This window comes from Melanostigma gelatinosum, assembly GCF_949748355.1.
Source record: "Melanostigma gelatinosum genome assembly, chromosome: 13".
Lineage (NCBI taxonomy): Eukaryota > Metazoa > Chordata > Actinopteri > Perciformes > Zoarcidae > Melanostigma > Melanostigma gelatinosum.
In genome coordinates, this window is record NC_136646.1 from 17,546,072 (window position 1) to 17,564,905 (window position 18,834).

The following is an 18,834-nucleotide window of genomic DNA, read 5'->3' on the forward strand; positions in this document are numbered from 1 at the left end:
GGCACTCATGTAACAGTGTACTGCCTCTTTCTTTTCAGTATATAAATATAAAATACACGTGTAGCGATTCAGAAGTAGATAAAAGCCGGACAGAGCAGAGAAACACGTTCCGTTCTTGTCGTGCATTGCAGCTTGTTGCGTATAGTACGGTGGGGAACATGAGAAAGGAACAGTTCTTGCTTCTTTAATACCTAAAAACAAAGTAACTGATAGACACATTCATACACAAGAAAAATAAAAGGCTGCAGGTTTGGATTAAACACAGATACGGAATAAAGAATATGAGACGTTAGGGGGGAAAATTCTGCAAAAATATCAGTGCCATGTCCTTTTTCTTTAACACCGCTCCCCTAACGTCCGTGCACAGATATCGATAGCTAGTAGACAGAACACTGTTGAGGATGGTCTGAGTCTTTTGACAGCGGGATCGTTTGTCGGCGTTTGGAAGGATCCTGTAATCAGCGACAGTCCGTGTGTTTCTCCGCTCATACGACGCTGTGCAGGGAAGGATGGATGAACTGAGGGTTCATGTAGGAGAACCCTGCGAACTCGCTCTGGTCGATGTTGGCGATGACTAGCTGGTCGGGAGGGGTCAGCACGGGCTGTGTACGTGTGAAAAACTTGTCGAAGTTTTCTGCTCCTTTGCCGCACTGAAAAAGATAAATAGAATATCAGATGTGGAAAGGATCGACCTGTATTTGGACCTGTGTACCGTCAAAGAACGACAAAAAGGCAGCAACTGAACCGTGGACTCGTGATTTAAAAGACATTTCCTCATGAGTCTTTTAATAGAACGCTTCCCAACGGTCCCGGAGGGAAGGTGGTGCTGGAAAATGTCGAAGCAAAAGCAAATCTGTGGTTGAGAGTGGATTTCAGCGCCTGCTGTTTGCAGCACATTTTCTCCGGAGACGGATCAGCATATGAGGCATTTTCTGTAATATCACAGAAGCCATGAAGCCTAAGATGGATCTTTTGTTTGCTAGTCCCTTCAGGCTAATTAATGACACTGTGTATGAGCGCACAACTGTGATACGCCACACAAAGCCCCCCCCCCCCCCCCTCTATGGATGGATCCACTTATAGCAATGTTTCCCTCCCCCCCCCCCCCCTCTGTCACCACACAACAGAGTGTTGTGTGGTGACAGCAGGAGGCTCAGGTGTCTGGTGTCTGCAGCTGGGATCGGCCTCGAGCTCTGATGGGTGCATGAAACCCACATCACACTGGGTGAAGATGAAGATGAACGTTACACACCCATTCATGCATACACACTTAAAGGCTCACCGAGGAAGTGTTTCAATTCTTCCACAGTGATGCATTCAAGAGCGACATTTTTCTGGTGATTTGCCGGTTTTTAGCATCACAGGAATTGCAAAGAAAACTAAACAGGAGCGTGAGGGAAATAAATCACGCCAATGTTGTAGTCAAGAAACCATGACCAGGACCAGACCAGTGTGAGTCCCATGCTACATGAAAACTTCAGATAAAATGTAGAACATGTAAACCACTGAGGCAATCAGATCCACATTCCCATTAAAACACCCACAGAGAACAAATGAAGGTTCCTCTTTCATCGCCATATATACTGTTCATGTGCGTATTTGTAAGTACTCATGAGAAATGTCTTGATGAAATGATGTAAATGTAAGGTTCTATGAGCAATCACAGTCATGATTTTCACAAATAAATCCGATAATGCAAAGACACTTTCGTGATATCCCCGCAGTTGTGGTCTTGACCGGTCTTGAAGTAAAGTCCTCTTTATCTTCGAGCGAGACAAGATGGAGTAAAAATGAAGTCGAATCCGTGACGAGACCTTCAAAAACACTCAAACACACCACTGGACGTTTTGTGGTCATTGTGTTATACCTGTTAATTAAGCTTCTGTCGTCATCCATCATCTCTTTCTGTGTCTTTCTTTGAACTTGTGTGTCATATCTTCCTGAGGCTGAGGTAGGAATGCTTTTAAGGTTGAGCTAAAGGTTGATGAAAACAGTCGATTGAATAAATGATCACGTTTGAGACCTGCCTTAGCTCTCATCACATTCTCGCTCAGCGGATGAAAGCACCTTACAGATATGTGTTGCCAGATTGAATTAATGAAAGTGACACCATACCCAGTCGAAAGCGAGGAAGAAATGCCATGAATTAACATGAACGACGACGGGTGCTCTTTTGATCTTTCTGTCCAATAATCCTGTTGCCTAAATGTCAACTTCACAAACTCATATGTGCACCGAAATAGTTTCCGTGTTTGATGTAATCATTCCTTCTTTTTGCACTGGCCCCCGAAGAGATGTAAGATTGTTTTAATCAAAGGGAAGTGATTATGATGCTTTAATCACATAAGAAAAGTATAAATTAGCAGGATTCTTTCTGGCAATATTAGATGTTTGCATCAATTTCATTTGCTGGATTAGCCAAGAGCAGACATTACTGTATGAATATGTAATCTATGAATAGTTTCTCAACTGACTTTTCTACTAAATGTATAATATCATCGCACATATCAACATCATATCCCATTTATACCTCGATTGACTGACCCCGTCTCACACACACTCGTGGCGTCACTCACCACTTTGGGTTTAAATGGCGGCTGTATCTCTCTGTTGGCCAGGCGCTCCCAGTCGATGCGTCTGAAGAAGGCCTGCTCCCTGATGTCACTCTCCCCCTCGGAGCCACAGCCGAGACGCTTTGACGGGTGCTTGGTCATCAGCTGGCGACGAACAGAAGAGGAGCGATTAGAAGGTGTGACAGAGGCAGTCAGCTGCTCGGAGGAGAAGAAACGGTGGAGAACGTGAGTATCTCTGAAGCTGGCAATCCAATTTCTTTTTTTTTTAATCTTCTCTTCTTCTCCAACAACATTCTGCAGAGCCAGACTGACACTCTACTGTTTTCACTCATCCGGCTTCAAAACAGTGGCGGGAAATGACACGGCCTTTTCACAGCTCGATTGCTGATTCAGCAGCCCATTTTAATTTTGATCGTGAATCAATTTTTTTTTTTTGTAAATGAGATGTGAAGTAAATAATAAGGGTGAGGATTATCTCCTTTGTCACCGGCTCTGAGATGATTGTGTGCAATCATAATAAATGAAGGCGGGGTGCGTTATTAAAAGACTTGATCAGATTGTGCCTGAATCTCAATTGAATCTCCTCTGCAGTGTAAACTTTGAAACCTCATTTCCTTGTTGGTAAATAACAATGACAACCATGATTCCCTGTGTTGATGTCGCATGAAGTGCTGCCCGGGTACTGTGTGAGGCCAGCAGGTGCCTTGCCGAATAAAGGGCTCGACTTTACCGACTGTGTTGAGAGAGCAACCTGTAAAATGAATGACAACGGTGAAAACAAATGGGAACTGTAGATATTTTGTTTGTGTGAAACATTGTTACTCAGCAAGTGCACCAATACATGGATGCATGTGTTGCCTTCTGACGGTATGAATGGTGTAAGAATCAAGTTCAATCAACTGTATCGCAGCATGAAAGTCAGCTGTCAAACAGCAACCTTTTAAATGCAATGCTGTACAACAACAACAACAACAACAACAACAACGTCGCGCATGATGACAATGATTTTTCAACAGTTGACATTTAAATCTTGCCTGTAAAAACAGTCCCTGCAGTTATCTTACTAGGCAACAATAACTTTACTTGAAGTTATTACTTATTGGATTTACGTTTCAAATCTCTTCCCGATTTAAATTCCACGCCAGCGTTTAAAGGGAAGCAGTTGCTGCCTGGAATGTAAACAAATCTCTGATTTGATTTCTTTACTTTCTAAAACACTGCATGTCCCTTTTAAACAGCACGTACTCCCTTGCAGATGGACACAGCTTCTTTCGACATGGACTTGGGGTAGGACACGTTGTGCTCCATGATGGACTGGAAGAGCTCATCCTCATCTTCTCCATCAAACGGAGGCTGAGGAGGAGGAGAAACAAACGCAGTGTCACAGCTTGAGGGTTGTTCTGTGAAGATACCGAGGCGACAAGATCAGCACGTGAAGCAGCCGTTCGTAACATCGCCGGCTTGTACTCATAGATGTATTACACTTGCAGCTCATGTGTGATTACAACACACCGTCCTGGTCCCCAAAATCATGTTGTAACTCTTAATCTGTGTGAGTGTTTCTGTGTGTGATTCCTCTTCCGTCAGAAAAAAACATCTTCTTCTAAACTGTTGCCTGGAAACTGGAAATCTTAGGATTTACTCTTCCTGTGAGTGTCTCAATATTTCATTGGTCAATCAGGAAGAGAACTTTTTTTGTAGTTTCTTATCACAAGGATACAGGTTGCCAAGAGCCGGTTGTACGCAAGTGTCAGGCACTGTCACGATAAACATGAACAGCTTTACTAAAATGTTGCTTTCCTGTTATGGAGTGATTGATTCATGAATTGATTCACCACGTACCAGTTTTCCAATGTTCATTTGTGTTACCTTTTGTGTTGATTAATCTGTTTATGTATGTTAATTGTGTAACTGTTTAGTAAACACACTTTGGAGACAGATATTCTCAGAGCTCAAGACGACGTCTTGAAATTGCTTGTTTTGTCTGATAAAACTCAAACATATTTAATTTACAGTGACACACAATAGAGAGATGCAGTTAAATTGTCTGATTTGAAGTGATGGAACTCGTGAATGTTGTGCTTTTGCTTGATAAATGGCTCGAATTGAAATTGTTGCTTTATTGATATACACCACTAAATGTATAGTCCTAATTGAGAGATGATACAAAAAACTCAACTTAAAGACCACAACTGATGCAATAAAAAAAACCTAAAAAACACATTACCTGTCCTGCCAGCATTTCATACAGAAGAACTCCATAGGCCCACCAGTCCACTGATTTTGCATAAGGCTGGTATGCTATAATCTGACAGAGACAAAAATGTGAAAAGATTAATAACTTGGAATTATGAAATATTTGGACACATCAAACAAGTGAGGCTATGAACAGACTCAGTGATATAAAAGGTGGCGTTGGTTCTGCTGCAAAGAGTCACATAGAACCCCAGAGAGCAAGTATATCAAGAGAGACCGTGAACGGTCTGTAAAGTACTGTAAAGCACTGTAAAGTAGCATTTCTATCACCTAAACTGGAACCAGTCAACCGTGCAGTCGACTATTCTGAGCTGCCATAACAAAGGCGCTTTATCCTACCATCCAACTTGCCATCCCACACCTCCCTCCCACACGCAGTCCACACACGGACACAGTCACACTATAATAATCATGCAGACGCAAAGAGCTAAATCACAGCTGCACTCGCCTTTCACAGAGACAGAAATGCTAATTTATCCACTTCGCAATGTTGCAATTTACCCAACCACGATATATGTATTTACGTCTCGCTCCTGTTTTCTGATCGAGCACAAAATACTGCTGTGGGTTTGTAACCTGGAAAGTTTATTTCTCGGTTGTACGTTGCCCGGAAAGATATTTGAAAAAAACAACAACTTTCCAGGTTAAAAACAGCACAGATTTCATTAAAACATCTTCAATATCAAGTGAAAAAAAAGGAAAGATTTCAACCACATTAACTTCCTCTTGTATTTTTCTCATAACATGATTCCTTCCCCTTTTTTCCACAAAAAAAGAGGATGGGCTTATGATACTGCCTTGATGAGTACCATTTTTCTTTCCAATATGTGACGTCAGTGCTGTTGGACTTGATGGGTCTTTCCCTGGTTTCTTCCCACTTCCCATACTTTACTGTAATATCTTAGCAGCTTCATCGATGATAAAAACTCCTCGTTATTTTAACTTTACATCAAAGCTTTTATCCTTTCCTGGAGATATTAGTCCTGATCTTACTATTGCCTTCTTCTCTTCTTCCAAAGTGGAATCTTTCCTTCTGATTCCTCTCACACTCTTAATCATCTTTCAAACATCTCCCACAGGTGTCGACCTACCAATTTTACGACAAAAGGTCTGCCAGCTTTGCTTTCTTACATATCATTTTCCTAACCGTTGCTTGTATTTGCTTATGTTTTATTAAAATCTGAAAATGATGAGCTCTTCTTAATGTCCTGGGAGCTTTATCCCTTTTCTTTCACTACTTTAACGCACTCATCTGTCCACCAGGGAACCGCCGAGCGCTTCAATCTTCCTTTACTTCTAGAAGTTGACCGGTTACCCGCTTCAAGTAATGTTGATAGACCTCGCTAACTGTTTGCTCCAACACCAGGAGAGTACGATTGACACACCTGAGGTGCGTTGATACTGCACTACGATTGGATAATATCTGTTCGGGAGGAGGGGCTTAACGACTGGTCAGTTACCTACAATTCTTATTGTTAGACAAGAAAGCCTAAAATGAAGAAGCAGTGCTGTCCTCTCATTCTCACCTCTGGGGCGATGTAGTCCGGGGTCCCGCAGAAAGTGCGGGTGGACATGCCGTCATACATGTTCTCCTTACACATGCCAAAGTCAGCGATTTTGATGTGGCCCTCAGAGTCCAGCATCACGTTATCGAGCTTCAGGTCCCTGCAGCAGAGACAGGTAGCCAGCATTTGTTTACATGCATCTTTGATTTGTGACCACTTTGATTCTTGTTGTGTGTCGGAGCAAACATAAAAAGTGCTGCTCTGCACCACCGTCGCCTCTCTGAGCAGTTTATCTTTCTGCAGCACACACACACACACACACCACACGCCGGCTAATAAACAATCATTTCTTGGCCTCAAATCATTTTTTTCTCCCCCCCTTTGTGCTTTTTTCGTCTGTCTGTGCTTGTGTTTCATGTCTCAAGTCTTCATTTTCATTGCCTCCTCATTCCCCACGTCTGGCAGCAATATCTGTCACAAAGTAGTGTCAGGATGCCAAACGCATGCAGAATGGATGCGAGTCCTCAGCTGAAGTAATCAAGAGGAACAGGGTGACCTTCGTCTCTGTGAAAGCTTTTCTGTCTGCCTCCTTCCTGAGGTCTTTTCTTCATTCTGTCTTGTCTGTTATCTCCTGATCCTCTTGTTCTTTGTCTGCTTTACCCGTCAGTCTCTCTGTCCAAATCCTTGTCTTAACTTCTTTATCATGTCTTACTTCAATTCCCCGTATCTTGAGCGTCAGCTTGTCACTCATGTTTTCCTCCCCGTACACCGTCTCAAAATAGTTACCTCTGTTTTACGTCACTTTTTCTTTCTTTTTTGCTGTCTTTCTTTAATGACTCTCAACTCTGCTCTTTTCAACACGAACATTATATTTTTCTCTTTTCCTCTGATGCAAAATATAAAAACCCTGTCAGTGTTGAGTTTTCCATGCAGCAATGAATGAATGTGAGGTGAATGTGAGGTGAATGTGAGGTGAATGTGGTGCGTCATTACATAAAACTTTTTTCTCTCTGACTCACCCACCTGTAGATGATTCCCTTTCGGTGCAAGAAAAACAAACCGACAGCAATCTCTGCAGCATAAAACCTGCAGAAATTGAAAAAAAGAAAATGAATAAATGAAAACAATTTGTAAGGAAAGTGATTCTGAATACAAGAAAGCAAAACACAAGAATCCCTTGCCCTTAGGAATAAATATGAATAGGTGTTGGTGGTCTGACCATGAACGTTGTTATTTCCCATCTCTCTACTATAACTATCTAACAAAAGCATGAAAAAAAACACATTTGCACAGAAAATACCAGAAGTTTAGCGCTTTAGATGTCAGTGTAGTAGAAGTACTGCTGTTTCACTAGCTATAGCACTTACTCTGGGTCAGTGTAAACCACTTTATCTGGCAGGTAAATATCTTAAGTATTGTAAAAACAGGTGCTTGTGGATAAACTATAGAGTGTCCTTACACTGCCTGTGGCTCCTTGAATTTGCCCATACGTTGGATATGATACATAAGGTCTCCCCCGTTGATGTACTCCATAACAAAGTACAGCCGATCCTAGATTTTTCAAAAAGAATGGATGTTATTGCCCAAAGAGCAGCTCTTTAATGGATGCGTCACAAAGAGAAGTACAGTACGTGCACACTAAAACCAGCACTGCATGAGACAGAATTATGTTTAGAAAAGAAACTGATACATATTTATATATATATAATGTATCTGAACACCGCCTCCAGATAAATGAATGCCTGACATGATCTGTTCTTTCAGGCTGCAGTCTCCTCATATACCTGTATTATAAGTCAGCCAGCTTTGATCAGCAAATGTCATTTTTATTTAAGACCCCTTGAGTCATCCTGTCTACGCACAAAGTCGACGTCATACTGGAGACTTCGTATTCAAGGGTGACCTCAGCTTCAGTCTTCTCTGCAGGGGCACCGGTGAGAGAGAGTGAATAAATGTAAGTAGGAAAAGGCAAATACAGCCGTGGACAAACATTCGGTTTTAAATGTCAGAGAGAGAGACGGCTGTGGAAGGACTGGTGAGGGAGCACAATAGCACCCTTTAATTCAATTAAAGTGATATTTGATTGTGTGTCTGTGCAGTTCTGCAGCAGTGCAGGAAGCATACGTATTTAAAAAAAAGTAGCCATGACTTTGGCTGAAGTTTTCACACACCACAGTCTGGAAGCAGGAGTGGAGCAGCGTGAGGAAGGGCGGTTTGTCTCTCTGGGCCAAGACCCTCTTCTCCACCATCGTACATTCAACGTCGTCGTCCTGGATCACTACGTCTTTCTTCAGGATCTTGATGGCGTACAGCTCCTCTGTCGACTTCATCTCTGCCAGCATCACCTGCGGGTGATGAAGACACCGCAGGTCACAATGCAACTAAGAGATGATGGACTTTTGGAACAGCAAAGAAATGCAGACTATCGGGCGTTCTTCTTGTCATATTTAAAGCGCTGCAGTGATCGTTTAGCCTTTATATTGCGTCTGCAGTCTCGGGCTCCCACCTTGCCAAAGCTGCCCTTCCCCAGCAGGGCCAGGAAGTTGAAGTCGTTCAGTCGGATCCGGTCCATGTTACTCGAGGGCAGGCTGAACCGCCGGTGGTCTGACGGCGTGATCACCTTCTTACCGTGGCCCAGCTTGGCTTTCTGCGGTGTGCAAAGTTGAAAATGGTATTAAAGCAAACAGTATATTCATTATCTTTGTTTAGCATTGACAAATAAAGCAAATATTCATGAAAAATAATTGAGTGGACATGGAGCGCTTAGTCAGTTGTCATGCTGGTGTCTAACAGCTGGTCTGGAGGCAGATGTTCACATCTGGCTTTTACAGAGAGCGGATCAGAGACTGCCACACGAAGCAGGACTTGATCAGCGGTTGCTTCATTTTTCCCAGTCGGAAGGAAGCGTGCTCGTCAGCGATTACTCACAGAAGGATTGTGTGTCGTTCTGCTGCTTAACTCGAGATCATACAAACATTAACAAATGACAACGTAATGAACACAAAAGCAAAAGTAAAAATATCTCTCTAAATGGGTTGAAAATGCAAGAACCCAAAAATGACATGAATGAATGATGAAGTGGAACTAAAATATATTTATTGCAATACAAATGTAAAAGGCAGTATAACAGGATGTATTATTGACGTTACGTGATCTTTTATATTTTCAATCCCATTCACAATATTTTTTCGACATTTTGCATGCTGGCTCGTTCATTTAAATTCTAATACATGATGATACATCTTGTAATTGTTTAGCAGTCATTATGTTCTCATTTGCTACAAGGTGCCACAATGGACGCATCTCTCGCATGTTGCATTCTATTCAAGGCAGAAATCAAGCATCTCGGCTCTTTTTCTATTTTTATGTTGAGAGAACGTATAGCGAGCTGTTTTTTCCCCCCCGCTGACATGCCAGACATCCTCACAGATAATCAGCAGGATGGGCAGTAAGCAGGGGGCGCCAGCGTTGCAAAGGTTCCCTGATGTTATAATGACTGTCCTGCCAGGCGTCTTTGAAGAAAAAGGGCAAATAGGACTCTGCCAGCTCCCATCATGGCTGCTTCGTGTTGTCTGTTTCTGTCAGATAGAGAAAACAGGCGACCGACGGGTGCACACACACCGACCATCTCTCCACTCTGAGCTCAATGTTGTAATATGCTCAAAATAACCACATGTGTGACACCAGGTTAGGCTAATTAAGAGCAGGATAATGTAAACATTAACAAGGTGTGTCAGTTGTAGTTACAGAAGATATATAAATTATGAAGAGGTAGATTGAGTTTGTTGTGGCTTTCTTCATCATTATAGTTCCTAACCCAACCCCCCCAAACAAATCTTACTTAAAAACATGATAATCTTTTCTGTCTTTTCTTTAATTATTACTTATTTAAGCAAAATACTCTTCATCTGGCATTGAAAACCCTCCAAAGGAAAATACTTTTTTATTTTACTGCCATTTTTAGGGATCGCAACCCCAAAAAGCCGGTTACCTCTGACATAAACACTACGTGAGCGCTGCTGGAAGAGATATTTTTGTGCATGTCAACACTGCACAGGAAAGTGTTTACATACTAGCACACATTTGAATGATGGTGTGATGCTGTGCTTAATTTGATTGCTGTAACCTGCAGTAGTTGTTCTCGTCACCCTTACCATCACGAAACATTTACATGAACTGCACACATCTAACATTTCACATCATGAACAACCCCTGAAAAAACAACACATCAACTTTTGTCAACACAACAAAAAGTTTGAATAGTTATGTCAGAGTGGCCACACAAAGTTGAATCAAACACAAAGTGCAGCCACACAACAGTCTTAGAATATAAAAACACTGCCATCGTGTGGAGGGATTTGGCATGCACACCAAGAACAGCAAGAACCTGCCTGTGTGTGTGTGTGTGTGTGCTTTCATTCACACATTTACAGTGCACAAGTGTCCAACCATGCTTCCTGCCTTCTATAGTCCAGACCGAAGTCGGACTAGTAGAGGGAGGACTGTGGACCACACTCTCAGCCAATGAGGAGCGGGTGTTCATGCTCTCTTGGCCAATGACAGCACACTGAACGTGGTAAAGATGACGACACCAACAGAGGCCTGACTGGCGCACACGTTTACTAGCAATGCTGCGTGGTGTTTGTGTGTAGGGTAGGGAGCAGGTATGTAAAAGCTGCTATTTGTTTTTGAGCTGGAGGAACACCAGCTGTTTTCCTTGCTTCAAATCAGACTTTGCTGATACTGACCGTTGCAGCAGATGCTGCTTCAAAATCCTCAAAATCTTTGACTGAAATGTTCCTTTGTAACCTCCTTTTAATTGCGTGTTGAGGTGCGTTATTAAGCGTGAGATGGAAAGGAGGAGAGCGTTAGTGTCTACGCGTGTGAGAGGAGTTAGAGAAATGTGTGTACGACAGCAATCTGGTTCAACTTTATGTCATTGAGAGCTTTTGTTAGTAAATCGGATTCATTTGTGGAAGCCCAGCAGAGATCCACAAACAATCCCAACACGGTAAGTAAAGTGAGCGTGATGCAGAAATAGAGACGGAGCAGGCAGAAGAGCTACCTTGAGATCGTGGATATTTAACTGGCAGGTCTAGAAGAAAGAAGAAACTCACGTATTAGTGCAGTCAAAGGTTAGCGTGTGTGTGTGTGTGTGTGTGTGTGTGTGTGTGTGTGCTGGGAAAAGAAAGTGACAGAATATGAATGTGGAGAGATTTGATGAGTCATTACTATTCATCCGTTAACAATAAAACGATCGCAGCCATCAGTAGGAAACAGAGTGCATCCTTTTCTGTCACATCTGGCCGCAATGTCTGCATCTCGACCCAGTTTCCACAGCAACCGCACAGCTGTGTGACACCGCTATCGCCTCGGAGGAAAGTCGAGGTCAGCGTTGCACATCATGGAGAGAAACGGAAAATAATAACCGAGGAGACTCGGAGTCTTGAGGGCTGCTGTAAGGCGAACCTGTCTCAGTTGGAACCAAAACGTCTGTGCTCTTGTTTGTATTGCAATGGTTAATATATCAGCCAGCTTCTATACGGCATGATAGTGAGATGGACGTGAAGAGGTTGTGAGCTTTATTTAAAGCACAGTTGTTTGAATGTGTTGCTGGAACAGAAACCTCGCTGCAGTAGACGGAGCGGCCACTAGAGAGCAAGCGTTAGCTGCACTGGAGGTTTCCTTCGATTAGGTCACAATTAAAGCCCACGCCAGTGTTTTGACATAGTTTTTTTTGCTTGACTTCAAACAATACAATGCTGCCAAACATTTTCAAAGCAAACAATAGTGTTTTCGAGTTTTGAATGTCATTTTTCAGGCAGTTATTCATTTTGAAGTGAAACAACAACAAAGTCTCAAAAAACCTGCTTGGAAGAAAATGTTACGACATGAAACACTGTATTAACTTTTATTACATTATTTACATTCATGCCTCACATTATCATCAGCAGAGAACACAATAAGTGTGCACTTACAACTACAAACAATTCAACAGCAATGAACTTGTACAGTAAAAATAAATGTGGTCGGAAAAATAAGACCAAACTGCTCAAATGAAAAATAAAAAAGATGAAATGTTGAGCAACAGCGGCAGTTTACCGTAGCGAGAGAAGGGAAGAAGCATCGTGGTTTTATTGAACGGTACGATCTCGGTTGACCTCACCTCAAACTTCTGCCTGAGCTCCAGGTTGACGTCGTCCATCTCGGGGATGGGAACATTGTAATACTCTCCCTCCTCCTGGTTCAGCAACTTGTACCTGATGGAGGCAACAAACAAAAAAAAGATGGAGAAAAGTGAATCGATATTTGATCTACTTTCCATTGAATACATCATCTGTGCATCTCTTCCCCCGGTTCACCCACACAGCGAAACAACTTCACATCTCTGCACCACTTCAATCATCTCCTCTCCTTTTGAGTGTTTTGCAGGTCTGCTCTCCATCAGCAGAGCCAACTAGGCTCCATCTCTAATGTACACATCCTCTGGCCACTTGTCTAATGATCTCGAATATACAGCAGACAAACACACACACACACACACACACAGGAGCAGAGCTACATTTGTATGCACAGCTATTTCCTGAAGCTCTGTGACTGTGCACAAAGCAGCAGTCAATCAGGCTGGGTTTGGGCTAGCTGGCGGCGGGTATGCTAACATGGCGGCGTGGCGTCAGCGTGTGTTTATCACTTAAGAGACAAAGCAGGCAGACAAAGACAGAGAGCCGAGGAAATGACGCCGACGGGTGCTTTTTCTTCACATGAATGGAGTCGGCGGCATTTATGTCTGCGCGCGGTGTGCTGCTGTGAAACAGTGACGTCGGTTGGTCGGTGGCCAGTGTAGTATCACGTTAACACCATGGCCGACTGCAGCAACCACCTTTACTTACCGTTATGTCATTCCTGTTTCTGTTAAAGGACCAATTGTTAGCTGTGTTAAAAGTCCTTTAAAGACCTTTTACATGAATGTGAATAGACACCTTTACTGAGCTGTATTTATAGTACAATAAGAACACACAGCCAGGTCTGAGCTTGCAATGAAGAGTTTACAATGCAATGAATCCACAGGACTCGTGTTTGATATTCATTCATTATCTTTGTACACCCACTCTTTCCTTTTGGCCTCTTTTTGGAAATGAGCCGTCTCTCTCTCTGTGTTTCAGGCCTGCCACGCCCTCCCGTCAGTGCCTGGAGTGGTACTGCTGAAACTCTGTTTTTGATATCTCCTTGATACAGCTCTGTTCTAGTTATCCTTTGTCTTGGCTGGCTAGTTGGTAGAAATGCTTTGTTGAACCAGTCTGGGTAACTTTGGGGAAGCTTTGTACGTAATAAAGGTTATAAAACCAATCCGAGCAACACGCACTGTATATACTACCAGAATATTAAAGGAAGACTCGTTTAATCACAGTTGCAGCAATACCAGTAGTTACACTGGTACAATACTTTGCATGCAGTTTACTCGGCTTGACTGTTTTACAAAGCGTGGTTGCACTGCGCTGTATGAAAGCAGCATGTAATGTCAATCTAATTTCTTTGCTGGCTGGCTGGGACAACCTCCTGACAGCAGCTGATGTTTCGGAGAACGTGAAACGTTCCCCCTCGTAAGTGAAAGGGACAAAAAAAAAAAAGACAACCCACCATCCACAGTTGGGAGCTTTGATGAGCTCGGACACTCCAAACGACATGGAGCCCATGAAGTCGTTGCGGGTGGTTCGGTCCCAATCCCACACCTCAATGGACAGCCGGCGGTAATTTTCTGATGCTTTGAGCTTACTGAATAACACACGCACACACACACACACACACACACACACACACAGGAGAAAAGGTAACATGTAAGGAGACTGAATTAAAGGTCTCCTTCAGATCTACTTTCACTCCGTAACCTTGTATCGTAAAGTGAGCGTTAACTCACAAGCTGAAGGACTCGTTCCAGCAGGGGTTGAGAGAGGAACGGATGGTTCTGGTCTTCTGTTTGGTCTCGTTCTTTGGGTCGGGGATGAGCTTGAGTTTAACATAAGGATCTGATAGACCATTTGGATCCATAGGGATCAGGTTCCTGGCTTCACCCACTAGAAGATGGAAGAGAAGATAGGGGGAGAAAGTGTTACCATGTGTGTGTGTGTGTGTGTGGGACCAAGTCATTGTTTTGTAAGTCCCAAGTCTTCGCACTCAGGCCATGAGTCAAGTCCTCAATCCTAAACTTTTAGTTGTGAGTCATTATGTGCTCCGGCTGTATTGTTGTTATTTTTTTGGCCTCTGCTTATTTTTCGTACATGGAACAAAATGATCTTTGGTATCAATTCTTCCAACTGCCACTCGGTAACATAAAATGAGTTTGTCATGTTGTTTTTTTGGCCTCTCCCCTGAGATGATTTGACGAAGGGAACGAAGAGGGAATGACACTCGGGTGAGGAGGTGGGCGGGGCCAGGCAGAACTGATTAGGAAAGTGGGAACAGGTGTGTACAGGTAGAGAGGTAACCAGGACTGGCAAGAGAGTCTGAGGGCATCTAGTGGAGGGTTTGAGACTGGCAGGTGTGGGGAACGAGAGTACTGCATGTGACCTGAGGGACAGGTGAGCAGGCAAAACAACCAATTATCCAGAAAGACCCGTGACACAGATCTGTGTTTCTGTCCTCAGTCACTCAGCTAATGGCTCATCAAATCAGACACCACATACGCTGAGAAGCAAAACATACTGTCAAAATGCACTTGTGAAACTGCACCAACTGGTTTATAACGCCGGTGGGTACGCAAACAACTGCAAAACAACACTCTCACTAAAAGACTTTCTCACACATGCTGTTGTGAAACAAGTAAACTGCACTCTTCTTCCTCGCAGTGCTCTCTGTCTAATGTTCAGGCAACAAGTGAGCAGATAATGTGAGGGAGGAGAGACGTTTCCCTGTGTGATAACTGACAAATGGAAAAAAGGAGTGTGGTTACATAGCAACAAGAGGGGGGTGGCATGAGTATGCCATTTTCACCATGGCGACAGCATCTACGTGGCCAATGGGCCGACTCCAGCGCTGCCCCACTTGGCAACATCACATGAACACGCGAATAAATGTCATTATTTAAGCAACGACTGAAGAGAAAAGAAAGAAGATCTAAAATCAATCTGAAGTTTGAGTGAAAACGCCACAAAACTATAAGAGACAGAGAGCAGAAACCAGATATCACAATATCTCCTGTTTATCAGCTCCAACATCCCCACTCTGCATATTTTAATGCAATCCCACACCGAGTGAACGAGGAGAAAGACAACGCTGTAATCTAAATGTTTCATGGAGTCAGTGTGAACTTTCACACAAGGACTCGTTCGCTTCTTCATTAAAACACCATAAACATCGGACGGCTGAATGCAAAGCAAACGTTAGAAAGGAAGCGTGAGTTACACAGATCGTTTAGTTCAGTGTTGGTGAGAGTTAGTCTGATTTTGACATTCATCTGTTCCTCGCTGGGTGTGAGAGTAAGGTTAGTAAGAAAATGCTTTTCAGGGATAAAAAGTTATGAATTATGAAAAGAAAACTCACTGGCAGAATAAAAACAATGATGGAACAGAAACAACAAGAGGATTCGTGGATTCATCGATGAGTCAAACGATAGAAAATACTAAACAGCAAATATTTAGATTGTGAATTAATCATCTAAGTCCATTTCTAAGGGGAAATGCCTCAAATCTACTTTTCTTCATCTTTAAATCTTCATCTTCATCACTGAGTGAAGACAGGAGCCAGACAGCGAAAAGAAGAGATGAAACACATTTATTTATGCAGAAATGTGAACTAAAATATGAGCATTATGCTTTAAATTAAATCATAATATAGTAAAAAAAAAAACATGCAGGATAATGAAGTGGTACTGCTGTAATATTTCCTGTCAGCGTCACATTTTGTCACGCTCCTCCCGTGTCATGCAGCAGAGGGCAGTGTAGGTCTCTCACTGAGTTGTGTATCTGACACAAGAAGCCAGAGTCAGACGCTGTTACCTTGTTCATGAATGTGTTGCTTCAACCTCATTGTTCACTCCTTATCCAATACAACATCTCAGCTACAGTGATCTCTCTCTCTCTCTCTCTGTCTCTCGCTCGCCCACAAGCCTACACACACACACACACACACACACACACACACACACACACACGCAAAATGAAGTAAGAGGAGCAGAAGGTAAATCTCAGCATCCCACGTTCTCATCTAAATCCTCCGCTGGCTGTGGCAGCGTAAAAGGCATCAGCCGCTTCCATGGCAACGCTGGCGCCAAACAATGCCAATGCAACTTCAACACGCCTGTAAACACACTATTGGGGCAAACACACACACACACACACACACACGCGCAGATAAACAGACTGTGTGTGTGCAAGTTACAGACACAGTTAATGTTTTAGTGCTCGACTCCCTCACACACACACACACACACACACACACACACACACACACACACACGCACACACAATGAAACATCATCAGCAGTGATCAAGGACCATCTCTACTGTCTGTGGTTGCTTAGATACAACAAGAGCTGTTTTCCTTCTGTGTCCTCCTCCTGCTCCTCATGAGGTAGAAACCAATAAAATGAGATGTTGGTGCTCATGTGTGTTTTTGTCTCTCTTGTTGTACAACACACATGACATAGAGGTAAAAAGCAGACAAGCGTGTGTTAACCCTAACCCGAGGCTTCACTAACCCACCATCACTGAACACAAGCCTGCTGTTTTCATCACGCAAACATGCATCACGGGAGAAGCAAAACGACCAGCATGCGTCTCCTCCTTCGTGCAAACCGTCGCGCACTGAAGGACGCAGGGGTGAAAATGTTCTGCCTTTTTACAAACACTACAGCACAATAAGAAAGTGCACTGGCACTTAGAGGAGACTTTTAGAGCCTGGATCCTTTGTTGTTTGGAGATAATGAATGGCAAAGTTCAAGTCCTCTCTTCTCCAAAATGCTTATTAATTGTCTTATATCTCAGATAATTTCTCCAAAGTGCTGAGTGTTATTTCCCTGCACTTACAGAACAACTGAAGATAACAAGGCTGAGCTGAAACTTGCGACCGCACAAAGACAGTTAACCATTTCCTGTGATGCTTTTTTTTAAATGATATTCTTATGAAAACACACATCCAAGCTCACAGTATCTCCTGTATCTGAGCTGAATGTCTGCTTAACAACAAAAAAATATGCCACAGCAAAACAAAAATGACATATCATTTGGATCCCGGGGCGGGTGCGTGCAGGGGCTGCAGTGGGCCGACAGAGTAATCTCATGAAAAAGGCTTTGAAATTCAAATGTGTTGTTGCATAGCAATGCCATGTGCAACCAATTAATGTCTGATAATCTGAAGGGGAAAGCTGCACGGCCAAACAGAAGCTGGATGGATCCCTGCAGTGCACTGTCAGGGATCTGAACACACACACACACACACACACACACACACACACACACACACACACACACACACACACACACACAGTGGAGGGAGAAAATAATATTAAGGTTTCTATTTGTGGTTGTGGTCAGTTCAAGGAAGTGGAAAATTCAACAAAGGCCTGGCTTAAGAAGGAAATGTTCACTGATACTAAGTGAGACATGAGTGGTGCTTTATAGTTCTTTGTACATTTCCACCCACACTCCCTTCATTCAAGATTCATTGAGCACATTTGTCAGTGAATTATTGAAAGGCCTGTAGGATAATGACTCGATACATACACAATTGTTGTTTTATGCAGAAATTGATCTTTTTATTATTATTTTTTAAATATATTTGTCAGCAATTGACTGTTCCCTAACCGTCCCCCGAACAGAGAATGACATTAAGTGGTGACATATATAGTAAATATAATATTCCATCTTCATATAAATGTGAAGATGTGATTACAAATGCATAGGATTGTTTTGTATCATTCAAGATCTGTTCATGCTGTTATAGTTGTTGACACAATCACATCCTTAAAAATGCTTAAACCTATATTTATCAAATAAAAAACAAAATATAAAATAATTGTAAAACACAACGTAATCACAATTTATGCATCGGACAACGCAGACAACGGCCCACGCTCCCATCACATACAGAGACACATGCAGCAAATGTGATCCTCGTGACAAAAGCCTCTTAGAATTAAAAGCCTAATATATAAAATGAAGCCTTTATGTGCACAGCAGGCCTGATGGTGGAGTCAGTTGTTGTTAGTTGAGGAGAAAAATAAAAAGTCATTGTTCTTCACTGTGCTTCAAACCTGAGGCGAACATGTCAGCATTGGGAAATCTCACCGCTGTGTGCTTATCCCGGTCCTCAGATGCCCTGTGAGTGTGTGTGTGTGTGTGTGTGTGTGTGTGTGTGTGTGTGTGTGTGTGTGTGTGTGTGTATACGTGTGTGTGCATGTGGGCAGATTATGGAGGGTCGTTTGCATGTTTGTCTTTTCTTAAAGCTCCAGAATAAACCTCGGCTCATGCCCGCAGGTTGTTTGTGTCACTTTCGCTAAATGAGAC

General features: G+C 42.8%; 1 protein-coding gene across 1 annotated transcript in view; it reads right to left on the minus strand.

Moving 5' to 3' along the window:
* Positions 1-485: 485 nt before the first annotated feature.
* The window catches only part of prkcab (protein kinase C, alpha, b), a gene marked incomplete at both ends in the record, with an annotated part of 82,196 nt that continues 63,847 nt past the window's right edge, over positions 486-18,834 (minus strand). The window contains 13 exon segments of the mRNA XM_079281918.1: positions 486-650; positions 2,577-2,717; positions 3,819-3,926; positions 4,801-4,881; positions 6,356-6,494; positions 7,358-7,420; positions 7,794-7,885; positions 8,506-8,679; positions 8,841-8,981; positions 11,400-11,429; positions 12,501-12,594; positions 13,973-14,107; positions 14,250-14,406. Coding sequence (XP_079138044.1) covers positions 486-650; positions 2,577-2,717; positions 3,819-3,926; positions 4,801-4,881; positions 6,356-6,494; positions 7,358-7,420; positions 7,794-7,885; positions 8,506-8,679; positions 8,841-8,981; positions 11,400-11,429; positions 12,501-12,594; positions 13,973-14,107; positions 14,250-14,406 — 1,520 coding nt within the window.